This window comes from Bombus terrestris, chromosome 2 (genome assembly GCF_910591885.1).
Source record: "Bombus terrestris chromosome 2, iyBomTerr1.2, whole genome shotgun sequence".
NCBI lineage: Eukaryota > Metazoa > Arthropoda > Insecta > Hymenoptera > Apidae > Bombus > Bombus terrestris.
Genome location: NC_063270.1, coordinates 10,968,311 through 10,986,379, shown reverse-complemented (window position 1 = coordinate 10,986,379; position 18,069 = coordinate 10,968,311). Strand labels below are relative to the sequence as shown.

Here is an 18,069-nt window from a genome sequence, read left to right as displayed (position 1 = left end):
CATTCAGAGGCTGTACAAGCTGAGGGTAATTAACCATGCGCCGTGGAAGAAGTCCTTCGCATTCGAAGAGAAAGCAGGAAATCTGACTTACAATTCGCCAAGATTTAATTGCGTTGTCAAACGCCAAAAAGTGAAATCTTCAAATTTACTCTTACCTTTATAACTTTCTCTTACCTATTTTCTTTCCTTTTTCTACTTTGGAAAAAAACTCTTACCTCTAACAGGCATCTTTGATTATGAAATATAAGATATCAGCTTGCTGTATATAATCCTCCTAGAATACATCTTTTTCTTTAAATCTGATTCACAGCATTCATCCACGAACATATTGCCTCAGACTCGTCATTAGGAACAAGTACTCGTTGCATTCTTGCCGATCTCGATAATGAAATACGATCATTTATATCTTGATACAAGCCGACCTTAATACCTTCGAAAGTACCGTATGTTTTTAATAACGAAAAGAAAAAAGGATATCCGAAACCCGTCATTTCGACTGAATCCATTCTTTGGAGTAATCGAAATGATTGCGGTTACGTGCCCGTCCCTGCAAGTATATCATGCATCAACGACGATGGAATTACGCAAGATTTGCGCATCCATTTCAGGAAGGCCCGTGGTATTCGTTCGAGTCAGTTTTACGCCGAACGTTCGTGTAATTGCACTCTTCCGCTTCTGTCGAACAATCACAGACTCACAACCATATATAACGAGCATCGATTCTCTCATCGCTCAAGTATCCAGCCACGATGAGCCGATGCGAAGCGCCATCCTCCTCGGATGCCTTTTACGGTCGTCGAGAACAATATACCCATCGTAGCGCGTTTTCTCCTTTCCGCCATTTCACGTTTCGTCCTTTTGTTTCTTCATTCTCGACGAGAAATTACGTCGAGCGTTGTCACGACACGGTATACTACGCTAAACACGGAACTGATATTCGATGGATTCTGCATTTACCGCGAACCAATTTGCCCGCTGACGTAATCCGTAATTAAGATCAGAACGACGATAAGCGTTATCGCCTGTAGCCAGATTACGTTGTGTAAATTTTATGGTGAAGGAGACAGCGAATGCGCGTGGTTACGCGCGACGACTTCCTACGATCGTGGCTGGGAGCTTGGAAAATTCGGCCGATATCGCTTAGGAAATATACGTACATTCCCGAAGTGATTTGAATAGAGTCCAAAGTTTTCGGAATTTTTCAAACGGTCTTCGGATTTCACCTTTATCCGATTACTGCTTTTATCCGCCGTGATGCAGCGATCTTATCGTTCGTTCGATTCAAACATCCAGAGATAGGTAGCATTAAACGTTAGTGGATTTTCGGAGACTAGGAATAAAATTTAAATAATGCACCGCGCAAGGCAACCAGGGGGTCGATTTTCGTTTCGTCGCCTTCGTTCTTGCTGCTATCGGTAGATCGTGGACATTTATATTTTTATGAGAAATATGAAAAACGAGAAAATGTTGGGAATATTCGTAACACGGAAATACAGATAAAACAAAACTATCCAAAGTAAATCACTGGTTATAATAGTTGATAAATGTAAAAGAACCACTTGAGTTCTATTTCTTTGATTATGCTCGTAAAAATACAAATTCCCATAAATATTCACAACCTACTCGTTATTCGTAGCTGCACGTTTCTTCTAACGGTGTCTTAAAGTCAATTTTTCTCATAACAGACACGTGACATGATAGGCTTGTTGTATACACGAATAACATGTCAATTTATCAAGACCACAAGACTCTTTTACTTCTGTTCGTTTAATCGATGCGATAGAACCAGTCGTTATAACGATTCCCCAATTGTTTTGCGCAGTCTATCATCCCAGTGTGGTCGGAAATGTCTAATGCGTGGTTAAAGCTACGCTTTAAAACATACAAAAAATAATGATCGGTGCTTACCTTAAATAGGAACCGACATGGCAGGTACGGTTCGTGTTGCCGTGCCCCGAATATCTGCAAACAGAACGCAAAAGATCAACATCACAAATAAATAGAGAAGTACACAGACTACGTATGTATATAGATAGTTTTAATTCTAAGTAATCCCAGAAAACTAAAGTACCCTGAATCTTGTTTGCTTGAAAACCGGCACGAATTCCACGACGATAAAATACGTCGGATCTAGAAACGATGCTGCACCGGTGCGCGGCTCCATGTAAATTGCACAGTGTAGTCGCGCCGAGAATCCCGTCTGATTTACGTAACATCGCGATAGGGCAGGAAGTCTCCGCGACAATTCACGCCTAGTTTCATTGAAAATTTCAAACGGCTGCGAAAACTCGGCTGGTCTAGGCGCGACTACATTTTTAAATAAACAGTCTAATTATTCTCGATTTCAGGAGAATCTGGAAAATGTCAAGCGTGGTACCAAATTGACTTTGCGAAGCTGAAATTGCTACGAAACCGGGTCGTTTCAGCGCCTAGTTCCTTTAAAATTTCCAAGCTACGAAAACTGTTCGGGTATAACGACACTTTTACATGAAAACGAATCTAAACGAATACAAACGTAATTAAAGAAAGTAAGTAACTCACGGCGCGTTAAATATAAATATTACAAAGCATACGACGATTTTAATCGTAAAAGTAAAAATACTGTGTGGGTAAATAACACGCACAATTAAACTACAAAATTTTACGAAAATTCTAAAAATATTGAAATAAAAGAAATACCCGTTTTACGAAGCAGAAACTGGTGCGAAAGTGAATCGTTTTCAACGTAGAATCGTAATTCGAAAAAATGTTTGGGAAACGAGGTAGATGGTGAGTGTTGGAGAAAGAAAAACACGGGGAAACAGGCTGTTAGCGTCTAATGAATGGATCGCGACGAGTGATCTATTCCGCGTCTAGGATCCTCGTAGATCTCGGGCTGCCACGCCCGGACGCGACAGAATTTAAAGCGTCTATTTATAAAGAGTGAACGAACGGCATGGTACCGGGCAACGTTAAAACGCATCGGGTCAAAACGCGAGCGTAAACGTGCGATATGCGTGCACATTGTGCTGATCCGGTTAATTCTGGGATGGAGCAAAGAGGAGCAAAAAAAGTGGAGAAAAAAATAAAAAAAGGAGAAAAGAGAGGGAAAAAAGGGATCACCGACATAATTCGTGTTCCGTGCCTCTCATATTTGTGGCTGGCTATAAATATCCACGGCGTGCATCGCTCTTCTGCAAACAGAGCAAAAAATAAAACAAGTCGACGTTGGGAGGAACTGTTCGCGGCGAAATGCAATTTTTTAACGTCCCGTAGTTTTTACGCTCGTAAACAGCTTTGTTCTTCGTCGACGAAACTCCGACAAACGGGGAAACCGCGCGCTGGGACACGTTGGCAAAAAGCTGTGCACGCTAATTCGCGTTCGAACGATTGATCGCTATTTCATTCTTCTTTAAGGAGTATCTCTATGATCTGTGTTTGACCAACAGTCGTTGCTATTAAATCGTCCAATAGGTTCCTTTTCTCTTATTTGCAAGCTTCTACCGGTTTCAGTAGCATTCTCGTTTACTTGTTTGCGATGAATATTTCGCAATTCCTATATACATTTTCGCATTGGCTTCAAATTTCACCAATATGATCATGATTTCCGCGTTTCGTTACGACGAGAATGAAATTTTAAAATATCGTAGACAACACGCACGATATATACGTAAAAGTTTCCTATGGTAAACGTTCGAAATGCTTTCGTCAACCGTTCTAAATTCGTGCGAGGGACGATTGTTCCAAAACGAAGTCGTTTCGCCCGGAAGTGGAGAGAAGGAGCGTGCATTTCTTCCTTTCGAAGGGACTTTCCCGTGCAGTTGCTTATTTAAGAAACGTCTGCTCTGAAACGAGTACCATCGGGTGTATTTTCGTCCCTCGGTATGAAAGCGTGGTAGAAAATAGTTGTGGTCGTGGTTCTTCTACGCTTAAAGAACCTCTCGATCGGAGATACCGTCCGACCGATGCAACTCCTCTATTTTTTCTTTTCCTTTTTTTTCTACCTATCGACTCGTTCCCTGCCTTCGTTTCATAATTCAAACCAAAGAATCTATCTTTCTTTCGTCGAACCGACATTTCCTGCCGCGTCTTCCAGGGAAACGATTCTACTGGAAATAAAGCAGAATCTCTTTCACGAGTTATCGAATTTGTTACATGCTGTTGTATACCACCCGCGCGTAATTCCATATCGCAAGAAATACGATAACATACAGCGTGAAACTTGGAGGAGCACACGATCCAGTTGCGTTCGATAAAATCACCTTTCGTCATCTTAGGTCAGATAACGTTAGCAGATAGTTACACAAATTTTTATACAAATTTATATTTTTACCAACATAATTGAAGTATAACCTAAGTAGAAATTCGTTTTACTTATTAAATATTATAACAGATACTCCGGATATTGATATTCTTCCGTAGGATTCGTGCATACCTCTGCAACCAACTATTAGGTCGTCCGAAAAGTTTCTTTCGTTTTATAAGGAAATAATGGATACACGACATTTTCCGTTTTATATTATTTTATTGAATTACGTATGATCCATTTTGTTCTATCAAGATAAAGATTACAACGTTCGACAGATTAGGTTTCATGTTTGTATAAAATGCGTCGTTGTAAAAGACGTGTCTGTAAAAGAAAGACACTTTCCGGACAACCTAATAGTTGCAATTTACAGCGATCTCTCTGTTTTTTTCAGCCAGGAGCGAGTGATTATTAGCACCAGGCACCCAAACGATTATATCCGCTACTGGTTACAGTATGGATTTCCAGATCCTTAACAAGAAGCGAGTTACATAGCGAACAAGAATCTTCTTTAACGTGATATTTCATCGTCCCTCTACGTAACGACGTTTTCGAGTAGCGACCACTTTCAAACGGACAGAATTAACGTATCCAGTTGACAACAACGTCAAGAGGGAAGAACATGGTAGCAAGTAATAATAATTGGTGGAAGCGAAGAGACAGAGAGAAGAATTTGAAAGCCGACGCCCAACGTTAATCCCGTTTCAGTGGAAAGAAAGGCGCATCGGGAAATGAGAAAAGTCGGGAGAGGAAGCAATTGCGACTGGTTTTTCATGGTATTCGTGATTATTCGGTGGAAAAGAACAAAAGAAGAGGCAATACCGGCGGATGATGCGCCATGGCACAAGGCCCGTGTGCCATTCGTTTCTCCGTACCTGTGCATCGTTCCTCTTGTTGCGCTAGAACGGTTGACATATTTCTTTTAGCGGTACACAGAGACGAGAAGAGAAGCCTAGCCGACGTTTCTCCTCCATTCTTCTTCTATTCCTTTGGCCTAGCAACGCCAGTCATTACCAACGCCGCCATCAACCACACGCTGTCATTGTCTGGACGCACTTTGCCGATGCACGCGACAACGCTCGTTTGAAACGCGACTTTAATTGCGTAACACCCGGCCGTCTGTCCGTTTTCACAGCGAAACGAATTAAGACAACGATCACGTGTACCCCATCGTTCACCGAGAACAGTTTTCATGCCATTCGTGACGCTCTAAAATAGTTCATCTCTGTCCGAGACAAATTGGAAAGCAAAGGAACGAACTTGTTGCGCTTTGTTTTATTTTAAAGTGGATTTGTCGAGGCTACTTTATAGAAAACGATAAAAGATAATGTGATGTATCGATCGCTTGCAATAAAAAAGTCATCGCGTATTATACGTACTTGGTATTACTCGTGCGTGTATTTATAATTCAACTTTTGATATTCTCGGGTATTTATTTTATACGTATATATATATGTGTGTGTGAAAATATAATCGTACTGTAGCATGTTCATTATTTTATAAAACGTTCATTATTTTAGAGAAACTGATGCAGAACGAAAAACAGAAAGTAATTATTATACGGGCGTGCATTGAGAGCCGTGTGACCCAGAAATACAAATATTAAATCAAAGTTGAAAAACCACTTACTAATTGACGACTAAAGTATAAAACGCGTGCCGGAGAGATTAAAATGAACAATATGCTAAAAAGAATATGTATAGTATAAAGAAAATGAAAACAAGTCTTTGTTCGTATAAATATCTCGTAAAAGATCATTTTAAAAAATTCTTAAAAATACATCGTAGTGAATCTACGAAATTTCCAAGAAGAATTATAAACCGGCCACTTTGACCACTCTGCTAGTTCTAACAATATCAGGTTCATTTACCGCGAAACCCTAACTGTTCGTTCGCGTTCAACGATATTTCACGAGGGCGCTCACGCCCCTTCTTCCACTCCAGCTTGCTTGGACGTTTTCAGAGATTTACAGAAACGCATGGCGTCGATTCGGACGAACGTGAGTCACCGCCTCGATGCAGCGTGCACACGCATCTTGGAAAAAAAGAGTCACTTAGAAAATTGACCGACAGATCGATAAGTAAGGCGATCTCTAGGGAGCAACGAGGAAGGGCGCACTCGTGATAACAGCAAATTAAATTAGAAACCGGTCTATCGCAGTGTTGCGACCGATACCAGCATCGAACCAGCTTACGAATGTCCAGTCCATATTGGCTAAGATTAAATTTCTTTGTAAAATACTGTGTGAATTTGTCAAAACTCTTCTTCTCTTCGCTCCACTATCAGAATCTGTATACGTCGAGATATAAACTTGGCTCAAATTATTTTATCGTTACACAAAGAAGCTAAATTATTAGCTACAATGTTTTTCCTAATAATCCATTGGCAATATTTCTTAACGATTTAGACGAGGACTGAAATTATTTTGTTATTATACGAAGAAACTAAATTACGTATCTTATCTCGATAATTAGTTGCCACGGATTTTGTGCTGGTATTTAAAGAAAGCCAAGCTGTGTGATCGAAATTCACGTCTGTAGATCAAATCTGACCACCTGCCTCTAAAACTCGAAGTAACATGTACGTGCATATCTACACCTTGCAACGAAGAATCGTATTTCAACCTGCATCCACCATACTCCTCGCTCTTATTTATTTTTACAAACGTTATTTATTTTTATGAATAAACAGCTGACCTGTAAACATTGTATTTGTCTTCCTTCGACTCGTTACAATACGAAAAATACTAGTCCTTGAACAAAGCATCCATTTATCTTTCGACCTCACAATTCAAAGATCTTAGATCTTCCCTTGAGATTCGAGGTTCGACCATGCTTACAAGTAGATGTCGAATTGTTTGAGTATCGTTAATACCTCTTGACTCGAGGTACGTTGACCTCCGATCGAATAACACGCGGCCAAGAATTATCTTCGGATTATTCCCGGCAAACGAAACGAGTAACGCAGCGTAGCTCGCTGCGAAGTCGAAATAAATTTGACCTGTCAGAAATTCGAAGAACGTTCCATCGACGAACGGTTAGATAATAGAGGGAGACACCGAATCGGATAATCGAAATTTATCGTCGGAGTGTAGGTACCGGAAACGCTAGTATCTGGATGATCGCGTCTTTAGCGATGCTAGACACGGCTCAAAAGTCTCACGCGATGGTCTCTTTTCAAATCGAATTCAAGTATTCGATGGACCGCCCACGTACCAGTCTCGAGGACCACGATTTTATGTAAATCGCTGCGCCACCCACGATCCAACGAATCCCAACAGAGTCAACGAGAGCTCGAGGCACCGTCTTTTGAAATCTAAACGAATAAAGACTACAGGAGAAGAATATGTACGTGATAAATCACATTTTCTACATCTTACGGAAAAAGCAATTTTAAAGCACGGTAGTACCTTGGGTATCGATCAACGTCATCGTTATTAAAATTATCTTTTCACGCTTTACATCATCGTGTTCGCCTAAATTTCATTTATCAGTACATAGAGATTATTTTATACCGCGTTTGAAGAATTTTCCGATTCCGAAACTGATAAGTTTGTCTAAATCGTCGTGCAATGTTCGAAGCGAATCGATAAGATCGTTGGAACTTTCTTACAAATTGAGCGTCTTCTTAAAGATCCCGTATCGACCGTATCAGAGGTCAAACTAATTAAAAGTTGCAGGCCGAGTCGAGGGAGAGAGTTCGCTTCTGGAACGGTTCACTCGCGAATAAAGGAAACGGCCAGTCGGCCCGTGAGTCACGTTTATTGTTCATCGTTTAGCAACCCACGACGCCTTTCTCCGTTTGAATTAACGGCTCCCCGGCTTTTCGTTGTCCGTAAAGGAAATGAACAGCCACTTGTGCAAACGTTACACACGTTCTGCAAACGTGCTGCTTGCATTAATATTTGGAGAGGAAACGTTCCAATCTTCTTCTAATAGAAACTAAACAGTTTCTGGTGGGTTTAACGCGCAGAGAAAATACGCTACTTTGCATGTTTTTTGCATTTGCAGCTTCTTATAAGTTATTATAACGCAGATTCCAAGATCACGATAGATATGATAATTCAGTGCGATCAATTTTCGAATCTTAGCTTATTCTCTGGTTACTAAAACGCTGTAACATACCTTCGAAAACTAACGAAAATAAGGTCAGAGCACTTAACCGTTTGAATGCCAAACAGCGCGATCGCGCTGTTTAGATTTTGTGTCGAGAAGTCGCAGTACATTTGAACGCTACGGACGACTGACGGTATTTTGTATCTCATTGTTATCTTCTCAATAATTTTTATGGAACTTAACTTGAAATATTTGTAAACTAATAGTACGCATATATAATACTATAGATGTATTTCATAAAATAGCAAGTATGACTATTGCGCTGCTTGTTTCTCTTCGCAATCGATTAAGACAAGCGCCATCACGCTGTTCGGGATTTTTCGATCCTATTTTTTCAAAGACTCCTGAGACTCAAACGGTTAAAAACACAAGAAACTTAATAATTCAACATAGTGCAAAGACGTACTTTTTGGAATAAATTTCTATCTACAAACGCCTTAATACGGTGAAAAATAATTGCCAAATAGTCGCTTTTTTTATTTATTAGTTACTCAGATCACCCTGGCATCCGGTTTTATACGAGTTTCTCTAGATAAAATATTCGAAAGCATGCTTTCTTAATGACTAATTCGTGCTCCAAAAATAATCTGATTCGACGAGAGGCGTCACCATGGTCGTTAAGCTAGCGAGCTAGTGGAAGCTCGGCTCTCGAGAAAGATCAGCCAGTGCGTACGGAATTTTCGTTGACTCGACACACTGGATGACTCATCGACACCGTGTCACTGGTGTCACTTTGCGCGCGTAACCCGGTCGTCTATCGGGACCGCCTCGAGTTATCGCGGCTGGGTACCGTCCTTTGTATCAATCAACGAAAATTAGATTCTCCTTCCCGCCTCGGCGTCACCGATATATAAAAGAGGCGCAGCCTTTCTCGACTTAATGACAAAATGGTGGCGGAAATTGGACCGTCGTGGACGAGAGTAGGATGACGCGAAATTGTTTCCTCGTAGATGGCTCGTCGGGCAATGAATTCACGGTGACCCACGTCGTGTAACCAAGAGGACGACGGAGATTTGCTCGCGGAAACGCACCCTCGTCAAACGTTTCTTTTGTTTTATCCTTCGCCTTTCGAAACGACTCAATTACGACGACCACAACGACCACGACGTACGATGGAACGTTTATTTCCAGCAGAGTCGAATTGCGATCTTTGTTCGCGGGATTTTGTATCCAAGTAGATCTTACGCGTACATTTGCATTTCCACGTTTTCGTAATATCGTCGATATACTGGGTGATACAGAAAATAGCTTTAGAATTTTAGAAATACCGGATTCTATCGAGAGGACCAATTTCGTTAAAATTACGAATTTCAATATTTAACGAATCACAAGATTATCGTCTCCTTCGTTTCGTACCATACTTTAATAGGTTGTCCGAAAAGTTTCTTTCCTTTTATGAGGAAATAATGGATGCACGTTTTTTGTTTTATATTTTGTCCAATTATGTACGATCCATTTTGTTCTGTTGAGATAAACACCACGACATATCATATGTTTGTGAAAGGAAGACGCTTTTCGGACAACCTAATACATTGTCCTTTGAAGCAATTTATCGTCCATCGCTCTTTTCCAACTTGCTTTCCCGTTGTGATTATTGGAAACCCGAACAACGTCACGAAACTGTCCGGCATTATACTCCTATCGTCTCGTTACAATAGCAAAGAAGTTTGAAAACGTTTTGCATATGAAAAAGACATACTATAATGAACGTTCAACTACTTTCGCCAGTCGCCATATAATACATAGCGTTCGTTTCCATATAATATTCGAACAGACGAAAAAGACGAACGAGGCAACTTTTCCCTCTCGATAAGATTAACAAATATGCTCTAGCGACGCGAAAGAAAACGTTGATATCGGGCCCGTAGGCCTGTCGAACGAGGGGGGCCGTTAAAAGGAAAGTCGCGTAGATTCTTTAACGAGCGCGCTAATTACCCGCTCCTTTTAGAAATCTATAATGGAGTGGAAATTTGTTCGTTTCCTTCGGGCTAAACACGCCATTGGCCTGCACGTTCCTCGTCTCCTTCCAGTGCTCGTAGAACGCTTCTTTATAGGAGTCCATCCATACGATGAGACTGCGTTATAAAACGGAACGCGTGTCGACGTTGCGCGACGAATCGCGAGTCAGCGAGACAAACAGAAACTACATAAATGAAAATGGAAAACGAGGCTGTGCGAGATTGGTCGTTCTCGAGCGAGGAAAGTCTGCACGATTTATCGTCGATCATGAACGACGCTCTCGTGCGGATACAAAAACGACGCGAGAGATGTTCCAGCGAAAGTGCCTCTAACGGTCGGACCAGACGAAGAAACGTATACCGCCTCCGGTATAACGGTATTTAAATGAACGGAATCGTTCGATCGACCGGACAAAGAAAGAGAAAAGGTGGGAGAGGTTCGCGTTTCCCTAAAGCTGCGTCCTCACTGTAGGAATAACTATTCGCTGTCTATTGTCGCTCTACGTCTTAGTAACAGTTTTGCAACGGTAGTTCGAGTCACCTAAGCTTCAACGTGTTAAAATCCCATCTTAAATTTTGCACAGATTAATCGAGCTTGTTGCAAGTGTACGTATTATACGATGCTATTAATCTTTATTCCAATAACGAAAGAAAACATCGTCTATTTTAGATTATCTCTTCACTGAAAGAACAACGACGAATTTTTAATATCAATACAGAGACATTTTCTGCGTTTCTGAAGTAACGTAGTCGAAGGAATATTTCCATATCCCTGGTTTCCTTTCGATTTTAAAGCAACATTTGTCCCGAAGACATTCGTTCCTCTCGCTGCGTGTTTTTTATTTTTCTGTTACAGCGACACTCGGCAACAAAACTTTCCAACGGTTTCGTCGATACAAATATATCACCGAAGCGTAAGTGCCGATAGGCCTAACGAGCTATCCATATCCCTACCATCCTTCCGTTGAATATTTGGAAAAAGACGTACGTGGCAACGGTCACGGACGCTTAACGAATGCGTGCGTAATGGAGATATTGAGAGGCGACAAAAAGAAACGGATCGGTTGAGTTGTAACCAACAGTGAGAATCGTCGATTGGAATCGAAAATTGTACGTAAAAGGTCGAAAACGAGGATTGTTAATAAATATATTGTTAAACACCGCTGAGTATTTCTTTGACACCCTACACGTTCTACACCAAATCACCTCACTGAGGACTTTGCTGCTCCGAACAGCCACGAGCAACGAGCAGCAACTTTCGTTAGGACAGAAACGCGAAGAAACATGGGGAAACATTAAACAAACAAGCAGCAAAGTTTTCATGAAATACGAGAAATCGACGTTCCGTCACAACGATCCTCCGTTGTTGCTTCGGTGAGGACGCAGTTTAAGACGATATGGGTGACGGATAAATGGACAAAGACACGTCAAACGACGAGAATCATTCACGAGTCGATAAGTCGCGCGCAACTGGGAAAATTGAAAGCGGAAAAGCCGAGAGATCGGTGCGGTACGATTCGTGCAACGCGTTACGCTAAAATGTCGTCTCTCGTGTTTCCTGACCTTTCCACCGGGTCAATGACACTCGTTAAAGGGACACCGGGGACACGTTTTGCTCGTTCGTCGTTAGCACGCGCAAAATGAAAATCTTCTGTAAGAAGACGCGTGAAAAATATTCATAAATGTCGCTGTCTCGTGTTAGGTGTTAGGCTACGGTCACGGTGAATGCGTATTCGCACCAACTGTCATTGTGACAAATACGTCAAAGCACTGAAATATGTACACGCATAACGTAATAGACTCCTGCCTCGACAGTTTTCCAATCTAGACTCTGTTTGGAGAAGATAAAAATGAATTAGATAGCACACTCTGTGAAGTGTGCTCGAAATCCGAAGATATTGTACATCGTCGAGTCATTCATAGCGTGCACGGAATCAAAAAAATAGTGGGTTGGCAACTAAGTGATTGCGGATTTTATCGATACCACCTAATGACAAAATCCGCAATCGCTTAGTTGCCAACCCAATATAACAACGATATGAATACCGCGATTGATCGAAATGACGATCAGAAGACGAGACATAACACAATAGACAAAGAGAGAATTAATTTTGTTAAAAATTAATGAGATTGTTCTTATAATATCGAACATGATATGGGTCCTTTACGATCCAACGTTTCGAACGAAATAATAATTCTGAAAGGTCCTCGTAGTTTCCTACCATCTTTTCGAGTTTCCTGAAATTGTCATAAGTGACCTAACACTTATGATCGATGATAGTGATATTTCGTATAGATGTGTATACGGTACATAGATTCTTACGAATAATAGGCATGCATACAAATCTTTAGATGTTTTATTCGTCGAAATGACAGATCAAGAGAACGCGCATCCGCTATACATCGCAGCCATACTCGAGATTTTAACTCGGCTTCGCACCTCTGATGCATTCGACAAGTGCTCGCCCGTCTGAAAGTCACCGTCGATGTACTTTGACGTGGTTGCAGTAGTGTCGGTTGTGGAGTAGTTTGACGCGGTTCGAAAGCCGAGCGGAGAAAAATGTTTATCGACAGAAAGAAATGACTGTGAAAAGCGTTTTTACCGGGAGGAAGATCGATCGTGGGTACGGACCGGCTTTCGAAGACGTCGCTGGCCCACAAAGTACCGTTAAAATATTTTATTGCGAAGGATCTCGGCTGTCGGTGGATTTTTCTGTCTCTCTAGCTGCAGCTCGCCATCAAAGAGCATCGGAATGGATTGACGGTGCAACCGGAGGCTTAGGCCTAGACAACGACTACTGAGAACTTTATATTCCCACGCGAGATGGAAACGACTGGTTCACCACTACGAACCTAACGGGTGACCTCGGTACATCAATCACTAATCAAGCGAACTTCTTTGAAAATAAATCGTCTATCGACGTCTGTATCTTTTTTCCTTCTCTTTTATTACAGTCAGCCCTCGTTTTATACTCCAGTAACTGTAGTCCATACGTAGCTACGATAGGATACCTATTGGCTTCGTACGAAACGTGACAGTTAATTTAAAGTATCAAGAAAGCAATTGATGGATCAGAATTTTATACGTAGGAAGCAACAATTTGTTGACTTTGTCGATTGTAAGAACTATATGTTGACTTATGTCAGATGTCTAATATAAATCCAACGTAGGAAGCTGCAGGAAACTGATCGAATAATTAGAATTTTACGCGTACGAAAATTTGTTAGATCCACCTGAGAGAGTTACGGTAATACAGTAATCATTTGTAATAATCATGTATTGGCCTCCACAGATTTCTGGTTTAAATGCAACGTAGGAAATTCCAATTATTCCGGATTATTTGGAATTTTACCTGTACGAGCAAAAATTTGTTAGATCCATTTGAGAGAGTTACGGTAATACAGTCAGTTATCGTAATTGCTTTGGCCCCTGCAGATTTCTAATCTAAATCCTGTATAGGAAACTCCAAGAAACCGCACGCACACTCGCATGTACGCGTCTATCCGTAGCCCACACAAGAGTTTCATTATCGAGGACACCCGGTATAAAAACGGAGAATCACGCGCAATGTGCGATAAATAATACATGAAATTATTCTGTCGACGGTTAGTCCGTAAGATGTGCCTCGCGAATGGCTTTTCTATGCTCGTTTGCCACAAACGATCGACCGTCTGTCGTCTTTAACGAGGAATGCCGGCAGTTCATGCCGACAAAACCATTTCCTACTGTGGTTACCTGGCTCGAAGGTTTGACAGTTTTCCGCGTTTTTCTGTTTCCGTCCAGACCGCGTTTTTCCCCTCGCCAATAAACCTGAACCAATCTCCGAGCGTTTAGATACATTTTTCTTTCATAGTCAATTTATAAAACAGTTAAACCGAGAAGCTTCTTGCAGATTTTTCTTGCACTAATACAACGAGTCACGTCAGTATAATACAACGTATCATAGAAATATACAAGGAATCTGTCGTTCGATCAGGTTCCAACGTCTATCGACTATTTTGAAAGAAAAGTTTGGAAGCGAGCGGCAGGACGACGACGGGAACACCATCGGAGTCTGTCCCGAAGAAGTTTTCCAAGCGATCGGGAACGGCGGAATACTTAAGGAGCAAAGTTAATCGTATAAAATGTGGGTTGAACGAGCAATATCTTTCGAACGAAATGCTCGCCGACCTCGAAAGTTTTTCCACGGGCCAGTGCTTCGTTCTCGCGGCCGCTTCCAAGTTCAGCATATCGTTCTTTACCAAGTTTCTCGGTCGAACCGCCTTCGCAACGTAAATTCCTTGCAATCCCCTGTGCGACGTTCTTCGGTTCCCTGTGATACAACTTCGTGAAAAAGCATTCCGAATTTTCATATTCGTTTCAAGTAAAGATTCAGGTGTATGCAGAAGTTTTAGTCTCTTCTTTTCCATCTCCTTCTATTTATATTTGATACACGCAATACAAATTAACGTTCGAAATATTTCCTCCCATTTTGTATGATTCTCGGACAAGTTTCCGATCCTGTTGCGAAATTAGACGTTGAGACATTTTCGTATTATTGCAACATTTCCAAAGTACTGTCTAGTAAGTTCGATTAAAGATGCATCGACCTGAATAGGTGATATCGATCGGTGTGAAATCTGCGGGGTACTATCATCATATCGTATCGTGGTTATTGTTGTTTGTGTCGCGAGATTATTGTCGCCAATCGATCTCGTAGTTGGCGTTTAGGATAGAAATTATATCGATTAAAGGTAATTATACGAGAACGTTTGAAAAAAGACTAAAATGATTTTTGCGTACATCTAATGGTACACACAGAAAAGTGCATCGTTCTAACGGCTGACGAAAGTATTCGAGTACACGATGGAAAATTTGCATGAATATATTATGCGCGTTACGTGAGACTTTTTTAGATTTCGTTTGCATTGTAAATGAGACAGGACTGTTGCGTTTTTATTGATGCAATTTGAAGTCCATCCGAAAATATATGTAGAGATTATTAAAATTGAAACGATCATCTAATACGATGTAGTAGGAGTTTGCGATAAGAGTAGCGATAATTAGCAATAAGAGCAACCAAGTCGGAGAATCTAGAACGCATCGTGGCGTAGGTTGCAAGAATGTCGTATGAGTGAGATAAAGAACAATGTAGCCAAGTCCATTTCAAGGCCGACCGGCTGAAATTAATAAATATACTATGGTATACCATATAAAGATTACAACGCATTTATTGCGAATATACAGTTAATTAAAAATATTAGTACACCGATATATGGCATACCGATATATCGGATAATCGACTGTTCAAATATTTTGACGATCTTAGCGAAGTGTACGTTTGCGATAAGTATCTCGTAATTTCCAGACCAAATTATCAAACACGTTGAACATCTTTTTAACATAATCATGATTGTCGTTCTCGTTACGATAAAATTTCAAAAGCTTCCGTGTAACACGTGTAGTACACTCGTAAAGAGTTTCTAAATATTTAAACGATATCGTGAACCATCATCTGACGGACCAGGAACTAAGAAAATAACGCGAATCTTCTTACACGTAACCACGCCATACCGCGGCTCGCATTCCGCAAATTAGACGCGGGTAACGAGAAAAAAGCACCGTTTTCCCGTTTCGCGGTTTTCCAGTTAAGCACCTGGCCTCTCGTGTACATTCTCAAAGCCGCGCGTCTCTCGTTCTCTAATTTCCGCCCGTTAGAACCTACGTACGTACGCTGAGTGAGAAAAAAAAAGAAGAAAAGAAGTCTAAGCGCGAGTACAGGAAGAAAGAGAGGAAAATATACGAAAAAATCGCTCCCACGCAAGGTATTATAATTGCAGTCCAACGACACCGTGTTATGTTAAAGTTACGCTTTATCGATGAACCAGCCAGCTCGCTTGAAAAGCTTTCGCTCTCCTATTGGTTAGAACACGCGTATTTGCGTAACGAGTCTCTCTCTCTCCCTCTCTCTCTCTTTCTGTACGCCGACGTTCTATTAGGTCACCGTGAAGTATTTATGCGGTTTTTCCGAGAGCCGTGCCGCGAAGCTACGAAAGGGGCTATGGTATGCGTATATCCGTTTCTAACGAAGGATTGGAATGTCGTAAAATTTCTCTAATATAAATACATCTCGTCCTGTGATTGTCAAATCATTCAAAAATCTTCGATTCTTATACGATGTATCGTATTATACGTCTTTGTGCGTCGACAGTTACACGATAAGTACAGTGAGGATTTTTCTGAAGGTGGAGAAATGCATAGGACGTACATAATATTCGAAGATATATAAAATATTCAAGGCGTGGTACAAGTTATAATACGTAGTAGGTGGAACAGCTTTCACATTTTTTAATTACGTTTCTGAAAATACGAATTTGTATAAACATCGAAGACCTAGTCATAGGAGACGAATTGACGAAGAAGACATATGTGGCGACACTCGACACTAACTATCGTCGGACGACGGCAGTGCAGTGGTTAGCGCCTTAGGTTACGAACGTTCGGAACCCGAGTTCAAAATCCCGGCGACCGGAGTCCGATTTTTCTTCCACGCACCAAAAAACGGAGGAAAAACCAGCAGTACCCCAGCAGCGACATCTACAGCCCCTAGCAACAACAATTACTCCGGACGAGGCCCAGCAACTACAACTATCACGGACAACATATATCGAACCTCACATATAATACGTGTATCTACTACCAAAATCCAACAAAATTAAAAAATTGCCGTATAATATAAAATTGATCGATAACATTGAATTTCAGCATTGTTCCTATGCAAGATACGAGAAATGTGACTAATCGCGTTCTCTTCCAACGATCTTCTATTTAAAAAAGCCTTTTCGTATAAAAGACACGGATTGTAAATTACATATTCGATCGTTGTAAAACGAAGTCGCGATTAAGAAAAAGTTGGGAAACGCTGCGTTGGAGGATCCGGCCGATCGTATTTAAATTGCAGATCCGTTGACAGGGCGTTACTGGGTACAGAAAATTTAGTGTGAAAATCGTAGGGCGCACCTGCTCCCTGTGCCATAAAGAAACGAGGAACGGGTTGCGGAGAAACAGCGAACCGGTCCTGTTAACCGAACCTTGCGAGCCTGCACCGTCCGTTTAAACCGTTACGTAGCTACAACCATCCAGAAAACCGGTAGGACGATAATCGATGACCGGTATATCGGCTGTATACCATTTATACCGATATAACCGAGCCGGCACCACCCACGAGCTATTCGAATAAATCGACAAGCTTGCTCGTCATCGTCGTAATGATAACAAAAGGAGTTAATAGCGAGGCTCGAACGAATGCACAAAGAGAAATATAAAATCGAATCGATCTTGGTATCGCGACGTTCACGGTTCTCGCGATGAGTAAGCATCCGGAGGTCGATTGTAACAGGAAAGGTCTCGAACGCGAGGATGAGATAATTGCTATTGAGTTTATTCTTCTTCACCGTGGAAGGCGGTGCCAAGGATAGTTTATTAATTTTCCAAATTGAATTTCGCCGATCTCGTTCCTTTCCGTCATCTCGAAGATCCTGATACTTTTAGAGCGATCGGCGGTGGTGTGTAGGCAAAGACTTTGAGAATTTGAATTCTGGTGGCACACGTGCGTACAATTTTTATGGATCGCGTAAAACGGACGATTAAACTCTTTCGATACATTTCACCGGAGCGGAGAAGAGATGGAATCGGGTGGAGTCGTTGGAACGAAGCGCGGTTATCGAAGTG

The 18,069-nt window shown here is 41.3% G+C and overlaps 1 protein-coding gene and 1 long non-coding RNA gene across 5 annotated transcripts in view; one reads left to right on the top strand and one right to left on the bottom strand.

Moving 5' to 3' along the window:
- LOC100642669 overlaps positions 1–18,069 on the bottom strand; it is a 92,442-nt gene that overhangs the window by 51,285 nt on the left and 23,088 nt on the right. For 3 of the 4 annotated variants that reach the window (XM_048414016.1, XM_048414017.1, XM_048414018.1), the window contains exons 1-2: positions 2,072–2,179; positions 1,909–1,962 (exon numbers count right to left, since the gene is read on the bottom strand). In XM_048414016.1, the coding sequence (XP_048269973.1) occupies positions 1,909–1,962; positions 2,072–2,164 (147 nt within the window). In that variant the 5' untranslated portion in view covers positions 2,165–2,179. Of the gene's footprint in view, positions 1–1,908; positions 1,963–2,071; positions 2,180–18,069 lie in introns of those variants that run through there. The other variant, XM_020867825.2, reaches the window with a different exon arrangement.
- Positions 1,363–5,630, top strand: LOC125386924. The gene is made up of 3 exons (XR_007227528.1): positions 1,363–2,020; positions 2,349–2,528; positions 4,680–5,630. It is a non-coding gene; the product is annotated as an uncharacterized LOC125386924 (long non-coding RNA).